General features: G+C 42.3%; 1 protein-coding gene and 1 non-coding gene across 5 annotated transcripts in view; one reads left to right on the top strand and one right to left on the bottom strand.

Moving 5' to 3' along the window:
- LOC133485399 (SH3 and PX domain-containing protein 2A-like) overlaps positions 1–25,718 on the bottom strand; it is a 55,230-nt gene that overhangs the window by 18,907 nt on the left and 10,605 nt on the right. For 3 of the 4 annotated variants that reach the window (XM_061788998.1, XM_061788997.1, XM_061788999.1), the window contains exons 3-7: positions 24,782–24,857; positions 23,108–23,184; positions 21,189–21,280; positions 13,537–13,568; positions 5,018–5,146 (exon numbers count right to left, since the gene is read on the bottom strand). In XM_061788998.1, coding sequence (XP_061644982.1) covers positions 5,018–5,146; positions 13,537–13,568; positions 21,189–21,280; positions 23,108–23,184; positions 24,782–24,857 — 406 coding nt within the window. Of the gene's footprint in view, positions 1–5,017; positions 5,147–13,536; positions 13,569–21,188; positions 21,281–22,712; positions 22,731–23,107; positions 23,185–24,781; positions 24,858–25,718 lie in introns of those variants that run through there. The other variant, XM_061789000.1, reaches the window with a different exon arrangement.
- Positions 2,136–2,208, top strand: trnar-ccu (transfer RNA arginine (anticodon CCU)). Its single transcript has one exon. It is a non-coding gene; the product is annotated as a tRNA-Arg (tRNA).

Below are 25,718 nucleotides of genomic sequence, written 5' to 3' on the forward strand. Positions count from 1 at the left end.
TCAAATATCCATGGCGATCCATCATCGTTGCAGTAAATGAGGGTTGGGGGGGAGGTCTTGGTATTGACTGGCAAATTGCCCAGGGTGTACCTGTTCTTTTTGATGTCAGTGTATAGCTGGATTGCATTAGTTACCTCTGAGTCATTGCGGACAGGTCAATGCTCCTGTCCTTGTCGGAGGAATTTAAACAAAGTCCTGGATGAGTTTGGTGGGGAAGAACCTGAGAAACCTGACAGACCTTCAGAGCCTTCAGACACGTTTGGGACCGAACTATGTTTTTTAGAATGGATTGCAAGTCAGGCCCTCTTTATCCGGTGATCCTCAGGAATGCTCTTCTGGATGAATGAACAGAATTCCCATGCACAGACACTCGAAAATATTGTAATAAGTCCTCCCAGAAGAATGTACTTTTATATTTCCTCCCATTTCCAGTTCCTGTAGTTGTAACGGACAGGTAACCTAAAACCTTCGCCCATGCTTGAGCCAGTAAACTGCTTAAACTTCTCTGATTGTATTCTGTGTGGCTTTCAAAGGGATGCTGCTGCTGAACTCCACCACCATTGTCGCAATACCAAATAAGGGAGTAGAATCAACATCATCTCTCCAGTAGAGTTCCGGGGAATCCAGGCCACGGTTCACATTAAAGTTGCGAAAGCGACAGCACGGAGTGGCCCAACACCTTACAAAAGGGGTGTCAAACTCATTTTTGTCACAGGCCACATCCGCCACTAGTTTTAAAATCAGAAGCCTATGAAAACATGTTTTTAATGACTTCATTTCTTTTCAAAGGGTGATTTGTAACAAAAATGCTTGCAATATCTCGTTATTAAAATAGAACATTAGCTATCTTGATTTGATTTCGTGGGCCACATACAATCATGTGGTGGGCCGGATCCAGCCCGCAGGCCACCAGTTTTGACACCTGCACACATTATGCCTTTTCATTTCATTTGTCACCCATCTTTATGTACAAAGTGTTGGATTGCAGAGGATAAATCAAAAGTCTTTCCAAACATGCGTTTTCTGAGCCGAGCACTAAAGCTCATCTTGCCCTCAGCTCGCAGACAGACGCTGGAGACTACACTACGGATATATGTTTACCATGTGAGAGTACAGCAGACATCCAGTACATCTATCATGTCATTCCGAGGGCCAGAGCGGCTTAATCTTCCAGAATTTCCTGCAGGTTCAGTCGGCATTTAGCCAGCCAGTTGAACATCAAAAGCAGGTGAAGAAACCTTTTTGCCTTGCAGGTTTTCAGCAGTTCCGATCTGCCAAAGCTGAAGAACATCAAGACAAGTGCTTCTATCCTTAGCGACCTTTAGGTTCCTCATATGTCTTTACTTAGTCCACATTATTAATTAAAGTGGGTGGGGCAGGTACCATGCATACAGTTACAAGGGTGGTGCCAAGGGGTCTTGGGGGTATTCCTGGAGTTCATTTATAATTTATGAAGGCTGATATAGACTTGGAATGGAGACAAGTTAAACACTGGCTGGTCCATAGAGAGAGATTTACTACACCGGACCGGGCACAGTGTGCCTCGGGGTGCCCTTGCGGCATCGGGAAACCGGCTGTAGTTAAGTACAACATTTCCAGGACTTCGAGGCTTTTTTTCTGTTCTGTTCAAATTTTCAATAAAGCACTCATTGAAGAGCTTTTGAACATACCAACAAGGTTGGTAACTTAGTTTTGTTGAACATCTCTCACATAGTGTAAACAAAGGAGAGGCATCCTGGAGGATCCATTAAGCCAGCCATTATAATGAACCAACCTCTCTGAACCATTAACTTTGGCAGGAAATGACTTTTTCCATTTCTCCGTGAGTTTGTCCTGTGCTACTCTCAACAAGCAACCCCCCCCGCCACCACCTCCACCAAACTCCCACCTTGGAAACAAATAAAATAAAGTATGTGTAATCATGCAAATGGAGTGAGGACAGAATTATTATAAAACACATTTTTAGTGAGGATTTAAAGCTTACGTTTGGACAGTTTAAAGCTATAAGTTTCCTGGCACAGCCCGTTATACTGCTGCGATAAAGCCTTCCTTTCTCTGCAGTTTTTAAGGGGCAGCCGATTTACAGGGTTCGGATTTTACATGACAATTTATTTATCATAACAAGATTCGGTAGAGCCCCAGTGGCCTAATGGATAAGGCACTGGCCTCCTAAGCCAGGGATTGTGGGTTCAAGTCCCATCTGGGGTGGAGAGTTGTGTTTTGAGTGGGGTAGTCACTTGGGTATCCCACCAATTACATTATACATCCCTTCCATTTGTGTCTTTCGTAACAGACTGTCGAACTAACATGGGATTCTTCTCCATCATCAACACTGTAACCACTGAAACAAGGGCTACGGCAAAAACTGTATCGTCAAGCCGTTTCAGCGGAAAATACTCTTTTGGCTGGAAAAGGGGGGAAAGTTGGGCTCCCTTACAGCGCTGACCTAGATTCCCTGCCTATCCAATGACAAATATTATTTAATCCAAGGTGAGTGACACATGAACACCCAGTCAGCAACAATCACAGCTACACAATAAAAAAAAGATGGGTGAACTCAACCCCTGACACAAACGTCAAGACCAAAATTGTCCTGAATGTGTCCACAAACACTGCAGACGTCCACAGATCAGCAGATTCCTTCCTGGCCTACCTCTGTAATTAAGAGATCAATATGTCAGAACACATTAAAACATTTGCACACGCATCTTTTTCATTTTTTTAATAGTTTTTGTGACTTATCCTGCTTGGGGGAACTGATTCTAAATTAAATGAGCTCTAAATACCTATCAGCCATGTGCTTGTGCTAGTGTTGGCAAACCCATATGAAGTGATGTCACCCAGCCCAATGCAGTGGTGATAGCCTACTTCCAGTGCAGGAGGTTGATTTCACTTGGTGGGAAAAAAATGTAGACCAACACTATTAACCTGGGAGCTTGGCCAAACATGTCTGATCAATGAAACAATTGTGGAAATGCGTGGTAGAGCATTCGGTTAGCACATTTGGCCCAGAGTCAAAGGTTCCGCGGAGTTCTTGGCTCAGACATTTCTGTGTGGAGTGTGCATGCTTGCATGGGTTTTCTCCAGGTACATCAGGTTCCCATAAATTCCATGAAATGTAAGGTTAATTGAAGACTCTAAATTGCTTAAAGGTGTGTGTGAATGGTTGTTTATGTGCCCCTGCGATGGACTTGCAACCATTCCAAGGAATAAAAGTGGTTTGATGCGTTTATTGCAGGAGCCGCCCGCGGTCAACCACAGAGACGGGACGCCGTCCACTGCCGTGGAGCTGCAAATAGTCCCCGGTGGGAGCCTCGGTAGCCGCAGTGGGGACAACGATGAAGTCTATAGCCCTCCACCAAGACCATGATCTCCGCGGAAGAAGGCATCTGACAACCGAGCCTAAGAAGCTGCATGGATATTTATGGCAACGCCAAAACCGAAGCCGGAAAGGAGCCACCACTCGAGGAGACGGCGACCGCGGCAGTGTGAATGGGAGAAAGTTGAGTAGGATCCAACACAGCATAGCAGATGACAAATGCTACATTAGCTAGCCAGCCAGCCAGCTAGCTAGCTAGAAATGAGGCAACCTGACCCAGCCAGCAAGGATCCACGACACCAACACAGGTGTAAACCAACCTGGCTCTACCTTTGGCCATGGTACGGCGATGGATCCTGGTTAGGGTAAGCCATTTTAAACTAAAAAGAAACACTTTTCTAGAGGGAGAAGTGGCAGCCAAACGCGGCACCCAGACAGCCAGTACGCCGGCGTACTCTTCTTCCGGTGGGAGCGGTATAGTTCCCCACCTCTCTCCACCAAAGTCAGCTGTGATAGCATCCAGCTCCCGCCTGAATCTGAAGAGGATAAGAACTACAAAATGGATGGATAAATCTAAAAGCTTGGGAAATCATAACAAGTGTATGTCAGTAGTCCATCACATTCTCCATGGATCATCAGCACACAGCTGTCAGCTGAAAGGCATTATGTAATTTGACTTCCTCCAAGTCCCTGGACGAAAGGACTTGAAGGTGATGGTGTATACATCTCGCTGTGGCTCCCCATTGGGCTAAGATCCTACTGGAGCAGCGAGTGAAAACAAATACGTGAACCTGAGGCGCTAACACGTGACGCTTCAAAGCGATCCCATGCCACGTTCTCCTCACTAAGGCCAGTGTGGCACAGCGTTGCACTTACACCCATCATGAAACCCAAGTCCCGTTCCCTTCCTGGTCACTGTTTTCCTCCTCAATCTCTCTTTCCGTGGCATGCCTCTGAAGAACACATGAGTCCCATTACTGTTTAACTGTCTCAGCACAGGATTAAAGCGCAGCGTCAAACCCTTGTGGACCTAAACCTCCCTGGCTCATCTTGCCATTTACGCTTTAAAGCCGCTTTAGTTGTAATTGAGAGTTTTTACCAAAAACATATGGTTTGGTACTCCTGGTGTTCATTACAAATAACCACCACTTATCTACATTTCTGATTCCCCTGTATTTAAAGTCTTATTGTCTGGTTGAATTGAATTTGCTTTAAACCATTTCATGCATGTTTGCATCTTTTCACTGATGTACAAAAGATGTCAGTTTCTGCAACCATCCTGGACAACATTTATGATGGTATCTAAAACCTCTTGGCCCTGTCCACTCACATTTTCCAAGTGTTAAACAGCTGACTAAGGACTCTTTGCAGCTGGCATTTGCAAATCAGACATGTCTTGCTGGCCTTCTATTAAAGTGCGGCAGAGTAATTAATAAAAGTCTGGGAGAGATTCGTCTTGCCAGAGGTGGAATGCTGGCTGCTCGCCTGAACCAACAGTGGGACAAAAACAGGGCTGACTGCAGGCCAGAATGAGCCTCCAGATGGAGCTAAAACAGGGTTGACGTGGGACAAAGGAGGTGAGAGGCTTGGGATTGTCGAAGAGTGGAATGTTTGAGGAAGCAGTGGAAAGATTGCTTTGTAAAGGTGTTTGATTCTTGCTGAGCATGCTTTTGTCGTGCATGTGTTTTGATCACTCACCGCTCTCGCTCTTCTCGATGACGTCGACCACCTCACCCGCTTGGAGGCTGATTTCTGCAGGTTCCTGCTTCTCGTAACTGGCCACCACCACATACTGTTCCAGGAGCATGGGGTCCGAGGCGTCCAGACCTGGAGTTGACGGGAAGAAACAGGCTGTCAGCCAGCTGCCAGCAATAGGTCCCCGGGAACGACCGCTGGGCACCCGTTGTGCCATAGGCCACTTTGTCACTTGTGCTCAGCCAATCACAATATTCACAGGGCTCAGTGCATCTTCCTGAGAGTCTAGCCATAGAGGTGCATCCCCCTCCAGCCCAACATGAGGGGCAGTGGAGATACTGAAATTCTACAAAGAGACCATCATCCCAAAAAGGGAATGCTCAGGCAGAAAAAAGGCAGAAAATCCATTGTGTGTAACAGAAATCACTTCATCCACAGTGTCCAACAATGCTGAAACCGGGTCAGGAGAAGCAGGTCGAAACATTAGCATAGCTGGATTGAGCTCCCCAATCAGATGCCGCACGAGTCATAGAAGTGTTAAGGACAGGACAGTGGAGAGAAGGAGAAAGAAATGGCTTCTCTTGGAAAATAAACCATCTGCTAAAAAGCCTCCTTCTCCTCAGTTGGGGCTGGAACTTGGAGGAATAGTAGGGGGGTTGTGTACGCCAATCATAAGAGTCGGTACCAGAAGCCTTAAATAGAAACAGATGAAGGGGCTGGAACAGCACTCAGAGGGATGGCCCTCTGTCTCCATGAAACACTAGACCTCGGCCTACGGCGTGCAACACAGCCAATGGAAATGTTCCTTTCTCTACCTCGCTGGGTTAACCATGTCAACACCAGCGGTGACTTAGTTTGTGCTTGTTTTCATAACTTGATCACATTCATTTCTTAGCCGGCGCTCGCTTCACTCTGAGTATCGGCATGCCCACTTGTGAGGCATACACAGATGGATTTTATTTGCCAGGATACTCGGAAATGTGAGCCATTGCTGCTGCCAATCGGGGTCTGCAGCTCGGAAACTAAGGCTTAATCATGAAAAATCTTGCAAATAGGTGTAGCTGAATGAAATAACGCGGAGCTAACAAGAGTCAACTGCTGCAATCAGTTCACCTATAAACAAATGTTTCTGCTGTCCACACTTTAATGTGGTGGTAGACTTGCAACACAGGCGCCAATATGCATCCCCTTGAATGCGCTTTTAAAGTTTGTTCACATAAATGTTCACATAACAATAATGACCTACTAATAGCATGTTGTGAAATATTGCAAGATTTGTTACTGGGTAAACACAGGGCTAGTATTACCGATACCCATACCATACCGATAAATTACCAATATTTCTTTTCACTTTTAGGTGGCTCTGTCATCACATTTCAGATTTACAGTAAATGTTTGTAAGAAAAACACTTCTAGGGACATAAATATATAACAAAACACTAAGTAGGGCCAACGCCAGGAACTGACCATAACTTCTTGTGCCATGTGACAACGTATTCTTGCGCAAACGAGAAAGGTCAAGTCCTCACCATCCGTCTTTCAAATCCTACTGGAGAAACTGACGTGGGATTACCGTGGTATCACAAACGTCATGTATTGTGTAAGACTGCCGGAGACAGAAACACCACTCCTATTTGAGGTATTGTCTCTTGGTCTTCCAAGTATAATATGACGGTGGTTATAATTCAGTCGATGCAGGCAAAACCATCCATTTTTCTGGAAGTACATACGTGTTTTACATACACTGATGATTTATTACAGCGGCTAAATGAAGACGCCAGCGCCGCAATGCTTTTTCCGCCTCGTAAGACTGTGAATGTACTCATGCGTGCGTTGAATTTCCTGTGTAATGACTCATTTAAAATGCAGTAGGTTCCCACATATAGCACTGGCGCATATGTTTTATGCACAAAATGGGGTATCGCCAGAGGTGCAAACAAGTGGTGCTCAGGTGCGTATGTGCACTGAAAATTTTAACAGCGCACGAGTTGGATTGTATCACTGCTGATTTGCGTAACATTTTCCTTTTTATGTTTATAGCAGGGCTTGTCAAAGTGTGGTACGGTACCCCTAGTGGTACGCAAGGTCCCTCTAGTGGTACGTGAAGAATCATTGAACTAAATGTTAAAACCATGCATAATGTTCCAGAGGCTTGCACTATTTTTTAGACCTACTACGCTACTCCAAATGAATGTTGGTAATGATAGTGGTATTTGGAGAGCTAAGTATTTTTTGAGTTTGTACTTTGTGCAACATGTTTGAGAATTACTGGTTTATCAGAACCTGAATATGCATGGAGTAATTCATATCTTAGGTAGCTACGCAATGAGCAAGACAACAATAATACACATATTCTCTTCATAACTGTTGTTAAATGACATGCAAAAGAGTAAATAACAGACCTTGGAAGAGTACGCAGAAACGTCAGTCCGTCTTGAAAAACTAAAGTAAATATTTCAAAGGTGAGGAAGTGACATGAGGCAAAACAACATTGCTCCTAAATTGGTCTTATTTTAAAACACGTCAACCTTGTTGCTGCGCATTAAATATGCATGTGCTGCGAGTATTCATTTCATGGGCCTCGAAAAGAGAAGTATTTACTTCTTGGCTTGCATCAGACGGCTCTATTAACCGCGTGTTAACTTGTGTTTATGTCCGACTCGGATTTATCCCATGTGCTTCCTGCTCGCCACCATTGCACTCCATCCAAACCCCCTAAAACGCACCCATCATCGTCTCCTTAAAAAGACAGTGATTGCTCAAAAACTGCAATAATTAGTCACAGTACTTAATCAATGGAGTAACCTTTGCTTTTTTTGCGAGGGCTCGCGAGGAGTCAAATTTGGCACCGCGTTTGTTTGGCTCATCGGCGGCAGATGAGCAGCGAGTTGAACAAAGGTCACCGGACTGCTGTTCAATGTAGTGCAGATGTACTCATGTCACTGCATCACTATGTGGCCCTCGGCGGGGGAAAGGTCAGACAGAGTACTGACATTTCCAAGAACAAATCTTGGGCTAAGACAACCTTTACGAGCTTGTTAGTCGATGTTATAAAAAGAGCTCTGTTGTATTCAATTAATTTGCAATTCAACAGTGAAGCCTTTGATAGAAAAAAAAAAACTCAGTATAGGGAGAATGAAGCATTTTTTTTTTTTAAACAAAAAAGGTTTTGTTAACATCTGCTGTTTCTCAATAAAACTGTTCTAATGGTAGTCTCTGTGGAGCTACTTATAGTTTTTAGTGGCAATGGGGTGAAATGGAACAATACATTAACACCAGTGTGTCAATAGCTCCTTTAGTAAAAGACAGATTTTGTTCCTGCCTTTTTTCCGAATATTGTTGTTCTGTATAAACAGCACCTACATGGAATGGGGAGGATGACGTTGACCTGTGATTTTCTGCTTTTTTTTTTTTTGCTTTTGGAGGTATCCCCCTTATTTGTGGTTCACTCTTCACAAATTCACCTATTTACATTTTTTTCTTTTTGGAATAAAGGGTTAGTACATGTCCAAAAAAAGTGAAACTAAAAAGCAAATTACGAGGTATGTAACTTCCAAGACTGGTGTCACAAAATACAGTATATATTTCAAACCCAAACTACAAGCTACGAGTTTTCCTCTTCAATGTGTGCCAAACGATCAACCAGCACGTCTACGAAGAGATCCTTCAGCGTTTGCTTCATTCAGTGCGCGAAAAGTGGCCAAAGTGGTGGCAATGAAAACATATCTGCTCACAATGCCCTGAGCATCTGACAGTTCCTGGCGAAGAAGAATATCACCTTGTTGGAACAACATCCCTACTCACCTGACCATGTAATTTTGTTCCCCTTTCGCAAGCTCAAGGGCGTCATCAAGGGGACACGTTTTGAAGACGCGGATGCCGTCAAGATGGCCGTGATGACCGAGCTGAGGAGGAGTGCATGAAAAGTGCCGTAGACTCCAGATGGATTACTCCCAAGGGGAAAATTTGTACTTTGGATTGGAATTGTATTTTTTGTCACACCAGTCCTGGAATTTTTCGGACACCCCCCATATACCCGTATCCTTAAATATTGTACTTTCTTAAAACATACAGTAATGACAATTAGTCAGAATGTAAAGAGTGAAGCCAATTCAATGGACATTGTATTGCTCCTTCTGGTGTGCCTGCATTGGCAACATGCGGTCAGTACAATAGAGACATACGGCAATACAGCTTCTCAGGAAGCCGCAGTAATATTAGCCGTTCTTCGCAGAAAGGCTAAAAAAAATGTCTTTTATTTTATTATATTATCTGTCTAAACCTGTTGCTCAGGTTGTTTGTGTTCAAATATCCATTGCTTAAAGGGTTAAAACGTTAGCCTCTCTGAAGTGGTTTTGCATTGTTAGCATAAATCTAAACAGGCATACTGTTATCTAAATACACAACGTGTAATTGTCTTTGTTTTATGTTTATGTAAACTTCACCTGGGGGGCATTAGACAGCTTGAAGCTTGAAAATAAAACCTTTATTCACTGGATAGGCAAGTTAAACATTGTTATCAAGAGGCCACTGTTCTATTACTATTGAATTAATTGAACATTAGTGTGGTCATTTTTCGGACAACTTCCTCGTGATATGCTGCGCCCTCATTGATTTGGAGTGTGTATATAGGCCAGCTCACTCAGCTAAATGACATATTATACACTTACAGCTTCATTAAATATTTAGTTTTATTTCCAACAACTAAAGCCTGGTAGTTTGCATTACACTATGACGACTGTCTATCATTTTTATGCAACAGAGAACAGTAAATTTAAATGGGAGGCATCGTTTATGACTCAAGCTGTGTGCACTGAAGTTGAACCTGGTTTGACCTCTACAATGGGTCGTTCTTGTTCTGTGAATCTCATCATTGTGTATGAGCAAGTGAACGGGGGGGGGGGGGGGGGGGGGTGATCTGCTTAAAGGCACACTACTCAATGGCTTTTCATTGAGAAAGAGGCTGGTGAAACAGTGCCGGGTTGTCCTAAGAGATTTGCCTTAAACGATTTCCTGCGCCAATTTCGAGTCTTATCCATTTGCAAACACAAAACACCTCTTGACTTAACCCTTTTGCCCACGCCCGAAACATAGCGCAAACACACACGCGCACATGTAAACACTGACAGAGGCACAACCACACATATACGCACACAAACATACACGCCCCTATAGGCCCCCGGAGGCCTGTAGCGCAAATAAAGACAGCAAGACTGCACACATAAACACACTCCCTTAGATTCAGGCACAACACTGAAATGCTTTCCACTTGCCACGTAAACCTCCTCTCCATCTGCTTTTCACATGCACTACACCCCCGAGCGCTGCGCCTCTTTTTCTTCTCGTACTCATTTCGAGCTGTCTTCTGACTTCTCACTTTCGTAATACACAGAGTGCGTCAAATGCTCCAAAAATATCAGAAGCCGCTGAGCCTGGATATAGTTCACAAGAGTGACAGGATAACATTGGATGTTTGTAAAAATCTAACCTTTGGATCATTTTGTATCTATTCAAAGTGGCCTATAAATGGATTATAAATGACTTTTTAATTCTCAGGTATCAGATGAGTTTTCATTTGACAAAAAATAAATAAAAATTGCCTGTGCGCAGTGTAACCTCAAAGGTGGATAGAATTTTCCCCATTGGAATCATTGTATATTTTTAGAATCGATTATTATACTGATTTTCCCATTGATTAATTAAGTACTCAGATGAAAAAATGATTTTGCATTATTAAATAACAATATGCATGTGAGGTGCAGGTATTATTTTTGTCCACTTGGTTTCGCCGCACTCACGTTCTACACTGTAGTGTCTGTGACTTTGATTGCATGTACTTTAACAGGTGGGGGCCTGGCCTGTGAATTATATGTCCGTCAGCGAATGAGAATGCAGTTGGGTGTTGGCTGTATTTTTACATTTATTTTGTTCCCCTTTGTTCCTTAAAGCGATTAAAAATGCACCGGCGGCTGTGTCTATCCTTCACTACTTGTGGAAGCATTACTATACATTATAACTAAAGCTTGTAGGCTATATTAAATTAGCTAACCATGTTTACATAATTGTGCTGGAGAACCTTCCCAGCTATCATCGGGCAGGAGGCGGGGTACACCCTGAACTGGTTGCCAGCCAATCGCAGTCATTTATACATGTGTGCGTGGATTATGCTGCGCCCTGGTGGGCAAGGCGCGCACATGAGGAGGAGAACCAAAATTAATGGTTGAAATCATGACGCACAAACTGGTTCATTCTTTCATTGCATTGAATCATGTTATTACTGTATGTTTTTATGAAGTACAATACTTTAGAGTGCTATTTTGCTGATCAAAAAAACACATTTAAAATAATTGTGCTGGGGTTGGAACAGATTAATCCATTTCCATTCATTTCAATTCATTGCAGCATTTGAGATACGACCGTGGTCACGAAATGACTTCAACTCGTTTGTCAAGATACCAATGTGGAAGAACAAAAAGGTGATACTGTACTTTTGATTGTTTTGAGTTTGTTCTACAAGCTGCACAATGTGCACCTAAAGTGGAATTTGAAGGGTTGAAAGCTTAAAAATGAATGGATGTTTTATACAACTGACTAGAACTGACGTTAGTTAAAATCTTTATGCAGTTAAAGAACCCAAAGAACCATATATTTTTTTAATGGCCATGAACAAGATGAAAAGGGTAGTAAAATGAAACAAGGCCTAAGAATTAATAAGTTCCATTGTAATTCTGTAGAGGAAACAATAGAGATAAAAGCGCTAAGTACCAAGGTGCCATTTTAAAGTACTTATTCTCTCTAATCTCTCCATAAAGACGACTGATGAATGAAAAAAAACAAACATGAGATCGATTGTGTGTTAACCGCAAATGTTTAGAAGTCTTGCGTTTGCCAGGTAAACACACAAACCCTTGTCCGCAACCTCCCCACCGCTCACATTCTCAGCAAAGTCTAGCGGGATACTGGCACCGTATAATTATGGAAACCGTAAAAGATGCAGCTCCAGCACAAAATTTCACCACAGTCTGGTAGAGGAGCGAGGTCAAGCGTTTCATCCGCGCTAACCGCTAATGTCCAGCAGAGGTTTACAGATCAGTAAACGCATAAACACATGTACATCTTAGAAGCGGCAAAGCTCATTAAATGCTAATTAGGACTATATGATGAACTTTCCAGGTCCGCCTCTTTGCTCAGACTGAATGTAGGTTACTTGACACACACACACACACACACACAGTGCAAAAAATTTTCCATTTTGCAATGTCGCTCAAATTCCTTGTTGCATGAAGCTTAATGCCATGGAACATATGATAAATTTAGCTTAGATGAGTTTTTTCTTTTGGTGGCAAATCTGGTCAAGCGGAGCAAATGTGAATGATTGCAAAAAGAAATGTCATTTAGTAGCGTGTGTGTGTGTAGCGGGGGAGGTGTTGCTGTGTTGCTGCATACACATTCACAAATGACAAACAAACAGACATAAATACACTTGCACAGCTGCTAGCCAAAGCCCTTTGCATACTTTTATTGCTGCCTCCTACGCCCGTGTCCCTACGGTCAGCTGAGTCACTCACACGTTCTTCCTCCCTTTCGCTCTCCTCACACACACCCACTCCAATACACACACACACACACACACACATCTCTCTAACCGCCAGCCTTGGCAGAGAAACTATAGAGGCACAAACAGGTGGTCCATCCAGCGCCCACCCATCATTTTCTTATAGCGGGTTAGTCGGTTCAAATAATGCCTTGAGATACGAGCCGTTTGCTCGGCCGATTTTTTGCTTTCTTTGCGAGTGCAACCTTGAGATACGAGTGGCGTATGGTGGCAGTGAGCTCAATACAACCCACTTCGCAATAAACAGCAGTTTGGCGAATAGAAGTCTTCTGTTGTGTCTCGCTGCTAATGTGCCGTGTGTGTCAAGCTAACTTGGCATGGTTCGTACAATTTTAGAATGGCCGTCAATTGCTATTCGTGGTCCAGACTGGTTGTGTGTGACGTCGGCGGTTCTGGGTGTGAGCTGTGGCCGACAGCAGCTCCTGCATGTTTGTGAGCTTTCCCACATTGCAAGGTCAACACAGTAAAAAAATAAAATACATAAAAATAATAATTAAAAAAAACAATACAAAGTGCAAACGCTGAACCGCAATATGCCAAGGGAGCTTTGTAAAGTGTTTTGGGATTACAGTTTGTAATATATTTACATCCATCCATCCATCCATTTTCTGAGCCGCTTCTCCTCACTAGGGTCGCGGGGGTGCTGGAGCCTATCCCAGCTGTCATCGGGCAGAATATATTTACAATTTAAACTATTATTATTACAGGCAATTACAAACATTTTGGAATTTTTGGGGGTTGGGGGTGTCAATTACTCGTGTTTGTTCAGTATTTGCAGAAGGGCTCGGTCTCTATCCCCACAAATAGCAGAGTAAATATATAATGAAATAACATTTCTAAGACCCGTAAGCAGTGAAATCAGAGGAAATTGAATAGAATAGTTGAATTTCTAAAAACAGATCCTTACCCGATTTGCGTCTGCCAGAACCTCCGCAGTCTCTGCAAAAGAAGCAACACCAGAGAGGCATGGTCATTTTAGGGCTTCAGCTCTCAACGCAAGACCAAGCATTGATACAGCCTGATTAATGCACTAGGTGAATACGGCTCAATCTATTTGTGGGACGGTCCGAATGCGGTTGGCACAAACATAGCGGACCGAACCCTGATTGGGAATGCATGTAGGACTTGTCACGATATCAAGGGTGTGGGGAGACCACATAGGAGTGTGTGGAGGGTCTCAACAGACAACAAGGTGTCATTAGACTCGAGTAGAAATGCTCACTCTTCACTTAATAAAACAAATTAACTAGATAATTAACTTAACAAAAATGTTTTAAAAGTAATGCAACAGATGAATACATTTTTTTTTTATAATTGTCAAATGTAAAGAATAGTTTACCACTAAGGTCATGTTAGATGTTGAATCAATAAAACACGAGCTTAGAGAGGGAGCAACGCAGGAGCCTGCCAGGTGGCTGCTAGCTAGGTAGCCAAAGGCTAGCGCTACCAGCTAACATTAGTAGTCGCCGACAAAAATTGCTGAAGTGATGTTTTTGTGAGATTATTAAGGTCTATTTTTCCAAATGGTACAATATCTGGGCATTTTGAATTTTGAACAATCACTGTATTTGGCCAAACTATTTTCTAGAATTACGAGCAGAACTGTTCCCATGTATTCAATAGCACTCCCAATATGTATATTTGAGCAATATTTTCCAAATTCAAATTCTATATTTACCCAGTTTTGTATTTTTCTCATTTAGCTCAATTTCTCCAACTAACCCCTGTCCCCAGAAAAGTATCTATATTTTTTAGTATATCATATTACTTGTCGTACAAAATCCGACTAAATTCGTTATTTTTACAAAAATGGTGTAAAGTTAACCCCCACTACATCGTCATTCATCATTTGCGCCAGCACTATAGCACGGATTTTAAGCGAGTATTTGTTTTGTTTTTGTTTCTTTATGGCTTTTAACATGATACAGGCAAGTCTGAATAGCTTTTTACATAGTGGCTCTATATCATGGATTTCCATTACAGGTGGGTCTGGAACGTATCCCCCAGCAATAAACGGGGCTTCACCATCACTATCAGCTGCCTTTGTTACTCAAAGCCCAAGGCTAGCAAGGAATTGCTGAGTGACTTCATTAAAGTACACTTCTATGTAAATATGGATTGTAGCATGACGCGCTACAGGTTAGCATGGTGGCGTGCAGAGACGCTGCGGACTGACACTAATGTGAGCTGACACTTGGCGTTCGGCAGCGGCACCGACGCTGTGGCCAGTTATGGACATGAGGGCATGTTTGGAGAGAGCTTCTCCGACGTTTGCATGCTTAGAACAACATTCACCTCTGTTTCATTTCTGCTGGTTTTCCGGAAAGAAAATATTTGCTTAACCCTTACATACAGTTTATGCACACATAGTGTGGTCTGGGTCAGATTTGACCCGGGCCAAGAATATCCTCATGATAATTGTCTATATCAAATTATGAACTACAGATCTTTTCAAAATCTATTCATAGCTTGTCTGAAATTAATAAATGGATGATTAATCCTTGCTCAATATTACAATATATTTTAGTGTACAGGGGTCAATTTTGACCCAGAAGAGCCTCAGCGTGTACTAGCTTTGTAGCGCCTGTAGAAAAGAATGACATTTTTAAATTAATTAATCCTCCTATATATATATATATATATATATATATATGTAGTTGTATTTATATATATTTTAAAGCTTCATGCATGTACAATAATACTAAAATATATGCATGTGAGGTGCAGGTATTATTTTTGTCCACTTGAGTTGGCCATCCTCATGTTGTACACTGTAGTATCCGAGACATTGAATGCATGTGTGCCTTTAAAAGGCGTGTTTCGCCTGTTGGGTGAGGTGAAAGTCAGCAAATGAGAATGTAACGTTTACTGGCTGTTAACTGGCTAAACGTTAGCCACTCGCTGTTCAGTGACGGCGTCAGTTGAGACCAACGGCAGGTCGTCTAAGAATGTGCTTGTGTTTACTGTATATTGTTACCATTTGTTTGATAAAGCGATTTAAAGTGCACGAGCAGGTGTCTGTATTACCTTTAGCCAAACCACCTGTGATTGAAGAATTACAATTTCTTCTAAATCGCGGCGGTACGCTATATTAAACTAGCTCGTGACGTTTACATTACCGTAGACATGCAGTTGAGTAACGTACGCCAGTTGAATTTTTACATCTTTTATTACGTGTGAAATTATTTTTGTCTTTTACAAACTCTTCCTCTTGTTTTGTGTTTTTTTGCCACAGAGGTCTGCAGTCACATTCTGTGTGGAAAAATAATCACTGCAAAATCCTGCGACAAATCTGCAATATAAGTATGATTTTAAAAAATCTGCGATGCAGTGAAGCCACAAAAAGTGAACCGCGATATAGAGAGGGGCGACTGTATTTTCATTGTGGGTCACTTTAGGAAAAGTCATGAGATTTCAAGGTAAACGAAATACATTTAGGGTACTTTTATTCCTGCCAAATGTCAAAATGGTTCAAATTTGACCTGAACTATATGTAAGGGTTAGATTTCTATGCAAAAACAATGAACATTCCAGATTTAAGACAAGTAGGGAAAAAAATGCTACGGGTTCAAGCCGAGCAAACACTTCTTGCTTGAATAACATCCAAATACGAACTGGATTCATGTGTTAGTTAAGATAAAGTCACTCTTGGCCGACTCCCACTCTGGTTCTGGACACATGAACTAATCCCTGCGGAGGCATTCCAAAAGACGAGCATTAGATAACGGCCCAGTCCTGCTTCATTAAAAAGACATTCTTTAATATTAGAACAGGACCACAGCGAAATATCAAATTAGCTTGTGACATAAAAAAAAATTCCATTGGCTCGTCGGGAAGATGAGAAGTGGCTATGAATCGTGAGAGGGGTAAACATGCAATGATGGACATAAAGTAGATGACCTGTGCAGCGAGCATGTGATCTCGAGCACGGAGCTGGGAGGATATTCTTCCCGAGAGGAGGACAAAGAATGCAAATTCTGGCTTGGCGCGCGTTGCAATCAACCCTTGAATTTCGTAAGTGTGCCAAATCATTAGCCGTGTGGAGATTACACACACAAAAAAAAGTTTGATCTCAAAGCGCTGTTGATTAATCTCAGGTTGAGGTTGTTTGGAATGAGTCCATCCACAGTTGTTTCAATTTGTAATCTAAAACAACAAGTCTGTTGTCAAACCATCATCCTCATGAAGGGAGGATTGTAACAAGATTATATTGCGCGGGGTTTATCACAGTTTTTGCTGGCTTGTGAGTTAACAGCCGAAAGTCATTAAAATGTTTGACTGTTTTTTTTTTCTTTTTTACATTAACCACACCTTTAATCACCAGATGGAGAGGTAGGTAGGTAGGTAGGTAAGTAGAGATAGATATCAAACTGTCACCATCATAAAACCTTTGCCGTGTTCAAGTGATATTTTGAGTATTTGTCATGAAAAAGACAGATAAACAGATAAAGACAAGGTAACCACTGTTTACCTTACTGTTACTGTACTGTTTACTGTTTGCTGTGGGTGCCAGTAGGGAGTGAGTGTGGATACATTTAAATATCGCTAGCAGTTTGAAAACGTGCACACTCGACCTTTAAGCCATCTGGTATAGGATAAAGACAAGGTAACCACTGTTTAGTGAACGTATCCACTTATCCGTCCATCCATTTTCTGTAGATCAAGCCACATTAAATGACAACTACAAGTGGCTTGAATGAGTAAAGACTTGAAATTGAATTCTTTTTTTTTATTTTATTTTATTGCTCATATTGAACTGAGCGACCAGATTCTTTCATTCAATACGTATACTTACTTCTTTATCACGTTTCCTTTTGGGGTGGCATTACACACAAATCCAGAAAAAATGTTAATGTTTTAATGTGTTAATGTTTGCTCACTGAGATGACTTCCCGCTTGATGATGGTTTTGGTTGAACTGAATTGTACAACCTTTGAGGTATTTTACTGACCTACGTTCATTATTGAGGTAGCAGCTTTGAACACATCACACACACAGACAAGATTTTCAAGTTTTGGTTACCGTACTGGTGGCTGAGTATGTGCATTACTCAGTACCCACATCCATTATTAAATCATCCATCCGGCACTTGAATTTGGGAAAACTAATCTAGCTCCGTGCGTCATGTTTGGTGGGCCTATTAGAAATGGAATGTGTGGAATAATACTGCTGTGCTCCCTGTATCCATTACACAGACACCGAGGTCGACCCAGGATTAACATCAACGGGAGGAACCGGCAGCTCTGGCCTCGACCTCTCGACATCACAGAGCAGGAAGTCATTATAATAGGGCAAGTTGATTGTTTAAAAGCCCCCAGACAAATGCACAAACAAAGACACCAGCGCTGCGAACTTGCGTGGGGTGGGGGGGGAATGGTGTCTGTTTGACCAAACAGCAACCACTAATAAACTCCCATGTGGGGAGACCTAAGTGTAAAGGGAAACATGAGTCTGTAAAAAGGGATACTTTAGTGTGCGCCAATCAAAAACTATATAAGAAATGTAGAGAAAGGTTAGTGGTAGTGTTTGTGTCGTGTTCTGTGGTGAAGTCTATTGCAAATCTCAGGGGGATCGAGGTCATTGAGCTATCTGCAGTCGAACCATGTACTGGATGTAAATCTACTGCGGCTATAGGATAATATGGAACCTCGAATTCCTCCTCAGTCCAAAAACATGTATGTTACGTCAACTGAAATTTTTCCACTGCACGGTACATACAGTATTTACTGGCGTGTTCCATCGGCAAAATCTTGTACTACAAGGTACAGTGGTGCCTCGAGAGACAACGCTCGTCACGTAAAACACCACCTGACGTACGAATGAGCGGTGCCGTCATCTTTCTCACCGGGTTGTCAGGTGAGTTGATCGCCGCTCTTGTATTTTTAAATGATTGTACATACCAAAAAAATACAACATAAAACCAGTAACATTTTGCAAGTAGTGAGCTGGGGGCGTTTCTTTGGACAGAGGTGTGAGGGGCCGCCAGTGAGGAGCGAGTGTGGCTCCATTTAAATATTGCTAGCAGTTTGAAAATGTGCAAACTCTACCTTTAAGTCATCTGGTATAGGATAAATTCCCATGACCCAGTATAGAGAATTAAGGGATAGATGGATGGATGGTTAACATAGTCACCCCCCTCATAAATACAGGAAATACACTCAGCCCTGATTAGGATGTCTGCAGGTAACAGGAAATGCACTCCACGAGTCAATGAGCAAATCCAACATAAGTTGACGTGGGAAGCGCAGTTGATGAACTGCTAATATTTAAAGTACGCTTTCCTCAGTCGGCGGTGGTCTTCATCTTCTCGCAGTTGCATGCTGAGTGCATAGCATCCACGCTGGGGTCTCATATGCTCCTATTGCGAGTCCAGATGTAAAGTACAGCCAGGCAGCCCTCACACATAACACGCTGAAATTCACTGAAAACTCCAACTGTGACAAGCGGATTATTAGCGCCGCTGAGTAGGCAAACAGCGTTTGAAATGGAGATACAGTATGCATGTGTTTAGCAGAATTATGCATACTTCCATCAGAGCTGGACTGAGTCCCGGAGTGTCTCAGTGGATGTGCACACGGTTCCTAAAATTATTCCAAAAGCTTAAATGCAGAGGGGGAAGATTTATCTCCATGGGGACTGATGGAGTGTAATTTAATAGCAGTCATTACATGCAATACAAAGCAGTGATGCTACAGGTTGGCCAACGACTTATGCTTTCCAGTAGTAAGCATAATATTGATTGAATATTATTAGCAAAAATGCCAAGTCACACAACTGCGAGTTTTAAGCCTGCATAAATAACACTGCAGTTTGGAGAAAATTTCTTACACAGTATCATTGTAAAAATATATTTATTCATACATCAATATTATAAAACTAATATTATTAGTAGTAGTAGTAGTTGTTGTAGTAGTGGTGGTCGTGGTACTGGTATGATTCTGCAAAGAGAATTTGCAGAATCTCCATACCGGGTTCAGGCTGGCTATTTGGCTCCCTCTATTGACAGCTCGACAACACAGCATTGTGTTTTTTTTTCATATGGACGTCTGCTTGCCACTAGATGGAAGTAGACGATGAGTTTTCAGAGAACCACATATACGCCACAATAATACTGTACATGGTCAATCAAAACAATATTAGATTTGCTAATGAAAGATTGCTTCCTCCTGCTGTTTCATTAGATCTTACGATACTGAGCAGGTGGTTTTGATTATGTTGCGTGGAAACCCAATTGCCTCATGTGATCAGAATGAATATCACAATAGTTGTTTTTAAGCAAATGATGTGTTACGGCCACATAAAAATAGTTCTTTTGACTTTTCTCCTCAGTGGTGACGTCAGTCGGCATTTCGATGGCATGACTTCCGAGACCCCCCACACCCGCCTTAGTGAGACTGTGCTGGACGGTCTCCCGGCTTACTTTGAAGTGGGATTAACTTGAATGAAACTGTGAGCCTGGTGGACGTGGAACGATGACTCAAGAGGTTTTTTTTCCCCTTGAGTGGGCCGGGGCACTGTAGCGTTAACATTCATGGTCTGAGAAGTTTAAATTCACGCCGGTGCACTACCTAAAACATAGCTTAAATACGCATAAATAAAAGGTTAAGAATAACACTTAAACTAGCGGTGTCTAAACGTTTCCCTCCGAGGGCCGCATACAGAAAAATCAAGAGATGCACGGGCCACTAGGACATTCGTCAACACACTAAAACCGATCCATCGAAGCAATATAAATGTGATTTGTTAAAAATCAGACCTTGACACGGAGCAGAAAGTGGAGCATATGATTGTTTCTTCCAAATGAATTCTCATTATTCACTGGGACGCTATGAAGAGAAATGTTGTTACAGTATAAAACCAATGTTTTATTAGTAGTAGTCGTAGTCACACCCGTCCGTATTCCGTAAAATGTATTATTGTGTGTAAATGCCAAAAAGTGAATTCAATGACCTAACAGCATTTGAGCGCATATTTATTTGACCACTTACGATGTCACGTGAGTTTGTGCTAGTGTGTGGGTTAGGCTACTATGCTAGCTGATACTATTGATGAGCCTCAGGCGAGGGTGGTTTCTATTAACGGCTGAATAGTCTTTTATGTGACATGGGTTCATGATTGTGTAAATGCTAGATGTATGTGTTAATGCTTTATGATGCTCTTTGTTTTAAGTTCTTTGCCACCATCTCGTGGCATCTATACACAATTTAAAACCCCTTTCAGGAGGGGTGTCAATTATTCACAGATTTTCGCTATTGAATGCCGTGCGGCGCTAAAATGCTGGGCCGCAGAAACCCACGACTTCAGCAAATAAGGATCTTGCACTGATTCAACACTGTGACTTCATAGTGAAAATGACAAATGATGACACCATGCCAAGACGTGAACTTTGCCACATTTTCACGACACCGCTGATCCTAATTGCATTTGTTCTGGGATCACATGTCCCCTGCCAGATGCTATATTTCATTAAGGGCCATTTCACTCATCTGGATCCAACACACATATGCAACGAGAGCTCATGAGTCAGTATATGGAGCGCACAGAGTAATAGTTACTCACTCAGTGGGAGGGTTGAGGTCCTCTGACTTGGTCTCAAAGAACTTCAGAACCTCCTCGCTTTGGGAAATGTGGGTGGGGAGCTTCATCAGAGCCTGCGGGGGGGGAGGGTGACACATATTGAACAACAAAAGGTCGCATCTATTCTGAAATAGGTTTGAATAGTAGTGAGTAATAGTTTGTGACTGCACAGTCAGTCAGATGAGAAGACCAGGTGGAGGGTGTGGAGGGGAAGGAAGAAGGTTTCTTAGCCTAGAGTGAAGCCCGCAGGGATGATATAGAATAACAATCATCTGTCTCAGCCAGCTGCTCTGGGGTCATAAACAAAGCCTTATAGAAACCATATTCAAAAGGGCATCTTGAGAAGGGCAAGTCTGTGATGCTCACTAAATTTCATTAGAGGAGGACACTTACAGAGCTAGAGCATTCCCATTAAAGTTTAAAGTCAAGAAAAGAAAATTGAATGTGAAAACCAGGAAGTCATTGAATAAAATGGTCATGAAGGGGAAATCTGGAGACTGATAACCACATTGTAGAATGTATACTATATTTTCACAAACACAAACATGTCGATGCAGGGATTGAGTCATAAGAAACAGTATGATGTAATGCAAAAATCCCAGCATTGGTATGTATTTTACATACGTTTGCATTTGCGGGACTAATAAAGCCATATTCAGTTGCCTCTGTCAAGCACGAAAAGTTGCTCAGCACAGCTACATTTTGACTGCTTTTTCTTAGACCGTTAAGGAAGAATGATGTAACCAATTTTCGCAAACTTTCTGGGCCAACGACGAAATCATTAAATTTGGTTGCAGATGCGGATAAAAGTGTCAAGGGATTCATTCAGTTACACTTTTTGACATTTAGATTTAGACTGCAGTGGGGCCAAGAGAATGTACAATGCTTTGGCACCGTCTTTTGGCATCTTGGTGCCAGGGAATTATGTTGAAGTGAGTAGAGGAGCTTCATTCAGACAAAAGTATTGCTTTTCTGCCATCTTGGAACCAAGGAACTATGTTAAATGGAGTTGAGGAGCTTCACTTAGACAAAAGTAGTGTTTTGCTGCCATCTCGTGCCATCTTGGTACCAAGAAACTAAGTTAAAGGGAGATGAGGAGCTTCATTGAGACAAAAGTAGTGCTTTGCTGCCATCGTGTGGCATCGATAGGCAATTATAAACCATTTTGGGCGGTGTCGGTTGTGGATTTTTGCTATTCGCTGCTACACTGTAAAGCAGTTAAGACCCACCTTGGAAGGTGCCATTACTGGCACCTACAGGCCTGGAGTGGGACGATACATAACACGTGATTTGATCAAGCAATTAAGTCAGCTCCTTCTACTGAGTGCAACTGCAGGCATCTTAGTGAAGCCAGTACTGTATTTTATTGGATCTAACTAGATCGTGCCTGACGTAAGTAATGTTGCGGCCGCTGAGGATTTCTTAATGAAAACCAGTGACACACTTGGCACCACACCTGCCCAGCGCTTCCTCCCTGACTTAACAATGAAGAGAGGGTCACCTAACTGCATGTTGTGTTGACTCCGCTGATTCATTCGTGCTTTCTTCGTGTATTCTGTTCCAAACAAGCGTGCCCCCACTTCCTTGGCTTCCGTTAAAGGCTGCCTATTTACCCTGGCCACGGGAAATGAGCGGTGCAGATAGAGCGGTCGCTTTCCTGTTCAGGCCTGGGACGGCGAGATAAATGCCGAAAGGCTGCCTTCAAAAAGTTGCAGCACTTATGCGCTGCGAATGAAGCACTCAAAGAGATAACTTGTCACCCTGACCAACACAAACACTAAAGACTCAGTCATTGTCTGACCTCGAACATAAAACTTTATTGCATTTACAGGAATGACATTTATGGACATGTTGCAAGCCAATTATAGCTCTGAGGATGAGACGTGCAATCTTGGTCTTACTTTGCAGTAGTTGTCCAAGTGCTTCAGTCTTTTGACGGCTACATCTCGGATGTGACTTCGCCGAAACAGGACCTTGCCTAGACACAAACAACACACAGTCAGTTTTGTAAGCTTATAAAAGTAATACATTATATCTCCTAAAAGTAGCGATGGATATTTGGGGGGGATTTCACAATCCTCCTTCCCCCCTTTCCCTTTAAAAAACAACTAGTACTTAAGATGAATTAAAGGATCAGTTAAATCAATAACGGAGGATAGGTCCCCCCCCCAAAAAAAATCAGCGAACAGGCTAATTTACGAATCACGAACCTCAAATATGTAGAGGGTCAATGAAGAACAAAGAAGGCCGGTCTCCTTATTACAAGCCCATCCAAATGATTTTGAAGCTCTTACCTTACATACTGTAGGTTTAATTTGGTCAAATAATGCATCTTGTTTGTTGTGTGTTTTTGGGAGTAGCAGTAGTTAAACCAATGGTACGCTTACTGAGTGCTCAAAATAGCACCAGCCAGACTCAAGCAGTCCAGCTTGTCTTACAAAGGATCTCTTCACTGCTCCCCAATGAATTGACTGAAAATAAGTTGATCAGATTAGACCAATTTCTCCCTGAGAACCTCCTGCCCACATGGCCGACTGCGCATTGCTCAGGTCTAGGTGGAGGGAATGATCGTAAAAGCAAAACAATGCAACATGAGTGACCGTGCTAGTGTACAATAAGCTGGAGTCATAAAAACAAAACAAAAACATAGGCTGTACACCCTTCGTTGATTCATACAAAGGGACTTCCATACTAGTTAAAAGTTAAATATATCCAATTTGTTCATTTCACAAGGACATAACAATCTGAACGAATGCGCTTGGATCCTTGGCCTTCTTTCTTCACTGTTTGACTGCCTCACACGTGCTCCTTGTATATAGTGGCCTTGCATCGCTTTGGATTTGAGTAGGAAATAAAGATTAGGCGGTAAATATCGGTTGGTCACGTCAATTATAAGGGAAAGAAATGCTAACACGATTAAAGTCGGAAAGGTTTAGGCACCTCACACTTGAACAGAGTATCTAATATGGATGGTATATATCGAGTAGATATCGCAGTGGGTGCTACCAAGTGTGTGTCGCGATCGTGGTCATGCGTTCATGGAGTGAATGATGAACGACAAAAAAGCCATTGACGTTCAACTCGGGCCATGTCAGCGTCACTCACATTTCTTCTGTTTGAGGTGTCACAAAACATCAAGGTCGTTGTTCTGCTTGACGTTTCTTTTCACAATTTTGTTTTCTGCTTCTTCATCAGAAAGCAGTTTTGGGTGAAACCGACCCATGTTCTACTACCGATTATTAAAGAACGGAAAAAGCTCAAACTAAACTGTTGGGGTAGATTCTGTGCTTAGATTGATGATTTTTTTCCCCCCATCTTATAGCTGGGGAAAACGTCCACAGAAAAAAAACACAAACAGGTGAATTTGTAAATAGTGAACTGCAAAAATGTCGGGGGTTACTGTACCGTAAATTCTACAAATGTTGCACTGATTGGTCAAAATAATCTAACAACAGCTCTGGGTCTGCACTGAATGGCGTCTGGGCCAGATCCAGAACACAGTCCGCACATTGATGACCTCTGCTGTAGTCTCTAAATTCACTGAATTTAGTGTAAAATTTGTGTTCATTCATCACCTGGCAAAAAAGGAATAATCCTCTTTTTGGGGTCCTTTTGTCCTCCTTCGATGGGAAATTTGTCAAGAATCCGCATCTGCAAAAAAATCCAAATTTCACTCAAAATCTGTCACTTCAACGGGAGAAAGAGTAACGTCAATCGAGCCAGAAATTGAGTCAGTCATTCCCAGTAATTCTTTTCAGGCGAGCTCAGTTATGGTACACGGATTGGATAGCGAGTGTGTAAAGAGCTACTGTGTCATCCATCACACATAAGAGCCACTTTGATCTCTGGGGCAGCAGACACACTTTTAACTGGGGGGGAAAAAATACCCTCTTAAGCATCCGATAAAGACCAGAGAGGCCAGCATACCAGTCTAGCCATCCAGACAATGCACTTACATACATATGTGTGAGTTTGTATAATGATTGGTTTCCTCTTTAAAATAAATCCTGGTGATACAATATCCAAAGACAGACATCTTGCTCCAGATGTGCTTTTGTTAAGCAAAAAAGGCTTGTGAGCGTCAAGTACATTCAATAGCAAGATGAGTAGTGTTCGAAAGGTACCAGGTGGACAAACAGAGTAAGTATGGATTTCAAGAGTTGTTGGTAAGATTTCGGCGGTATGATGTGGTTTTGGTTTCTGCGCCCTCATCTGTTGCCTTTACAAAATCACCGCAACTTTTTACACTCTGCTCTAATAGGAGAGGTTAGGAGATGTGGTTTCCTTTGTAGACGGTGACTATTGTCATTGTGTTTAAAAGTGCAGAGTGAAATGCTGTGTCAGACGAACATCCTTGTTTGAATGGGCAAAAATCCATTCAAAGGTCCTTTTACGGGTAAACCCAAAACATCGGGTTTTTATACCGCACCATTTTTCACTTTGGGATACTACGTCTGTGAAATCAGGACCTGTGCCAAGGAGGTTCTGTTTTCACTTGTGTGATTTGTTTGT

This window comes from Phyllopteryx taeniolatus, chromosome 11 (assembly GCF_024500385.1).
Source record: "Phyllopteryx taeniolatus isolate TA_2022b chromosome 11, UOR_Ptae_1.2, whole genome shotgun sequence".
Classification (NCBI taxonomy): Eukaryota; Metazoa; Chordata; class Actinopteri; order Syngnathiformes; family Syngnathidae; genus Phyllopteryx; species Phyllopteryx taeniolatus.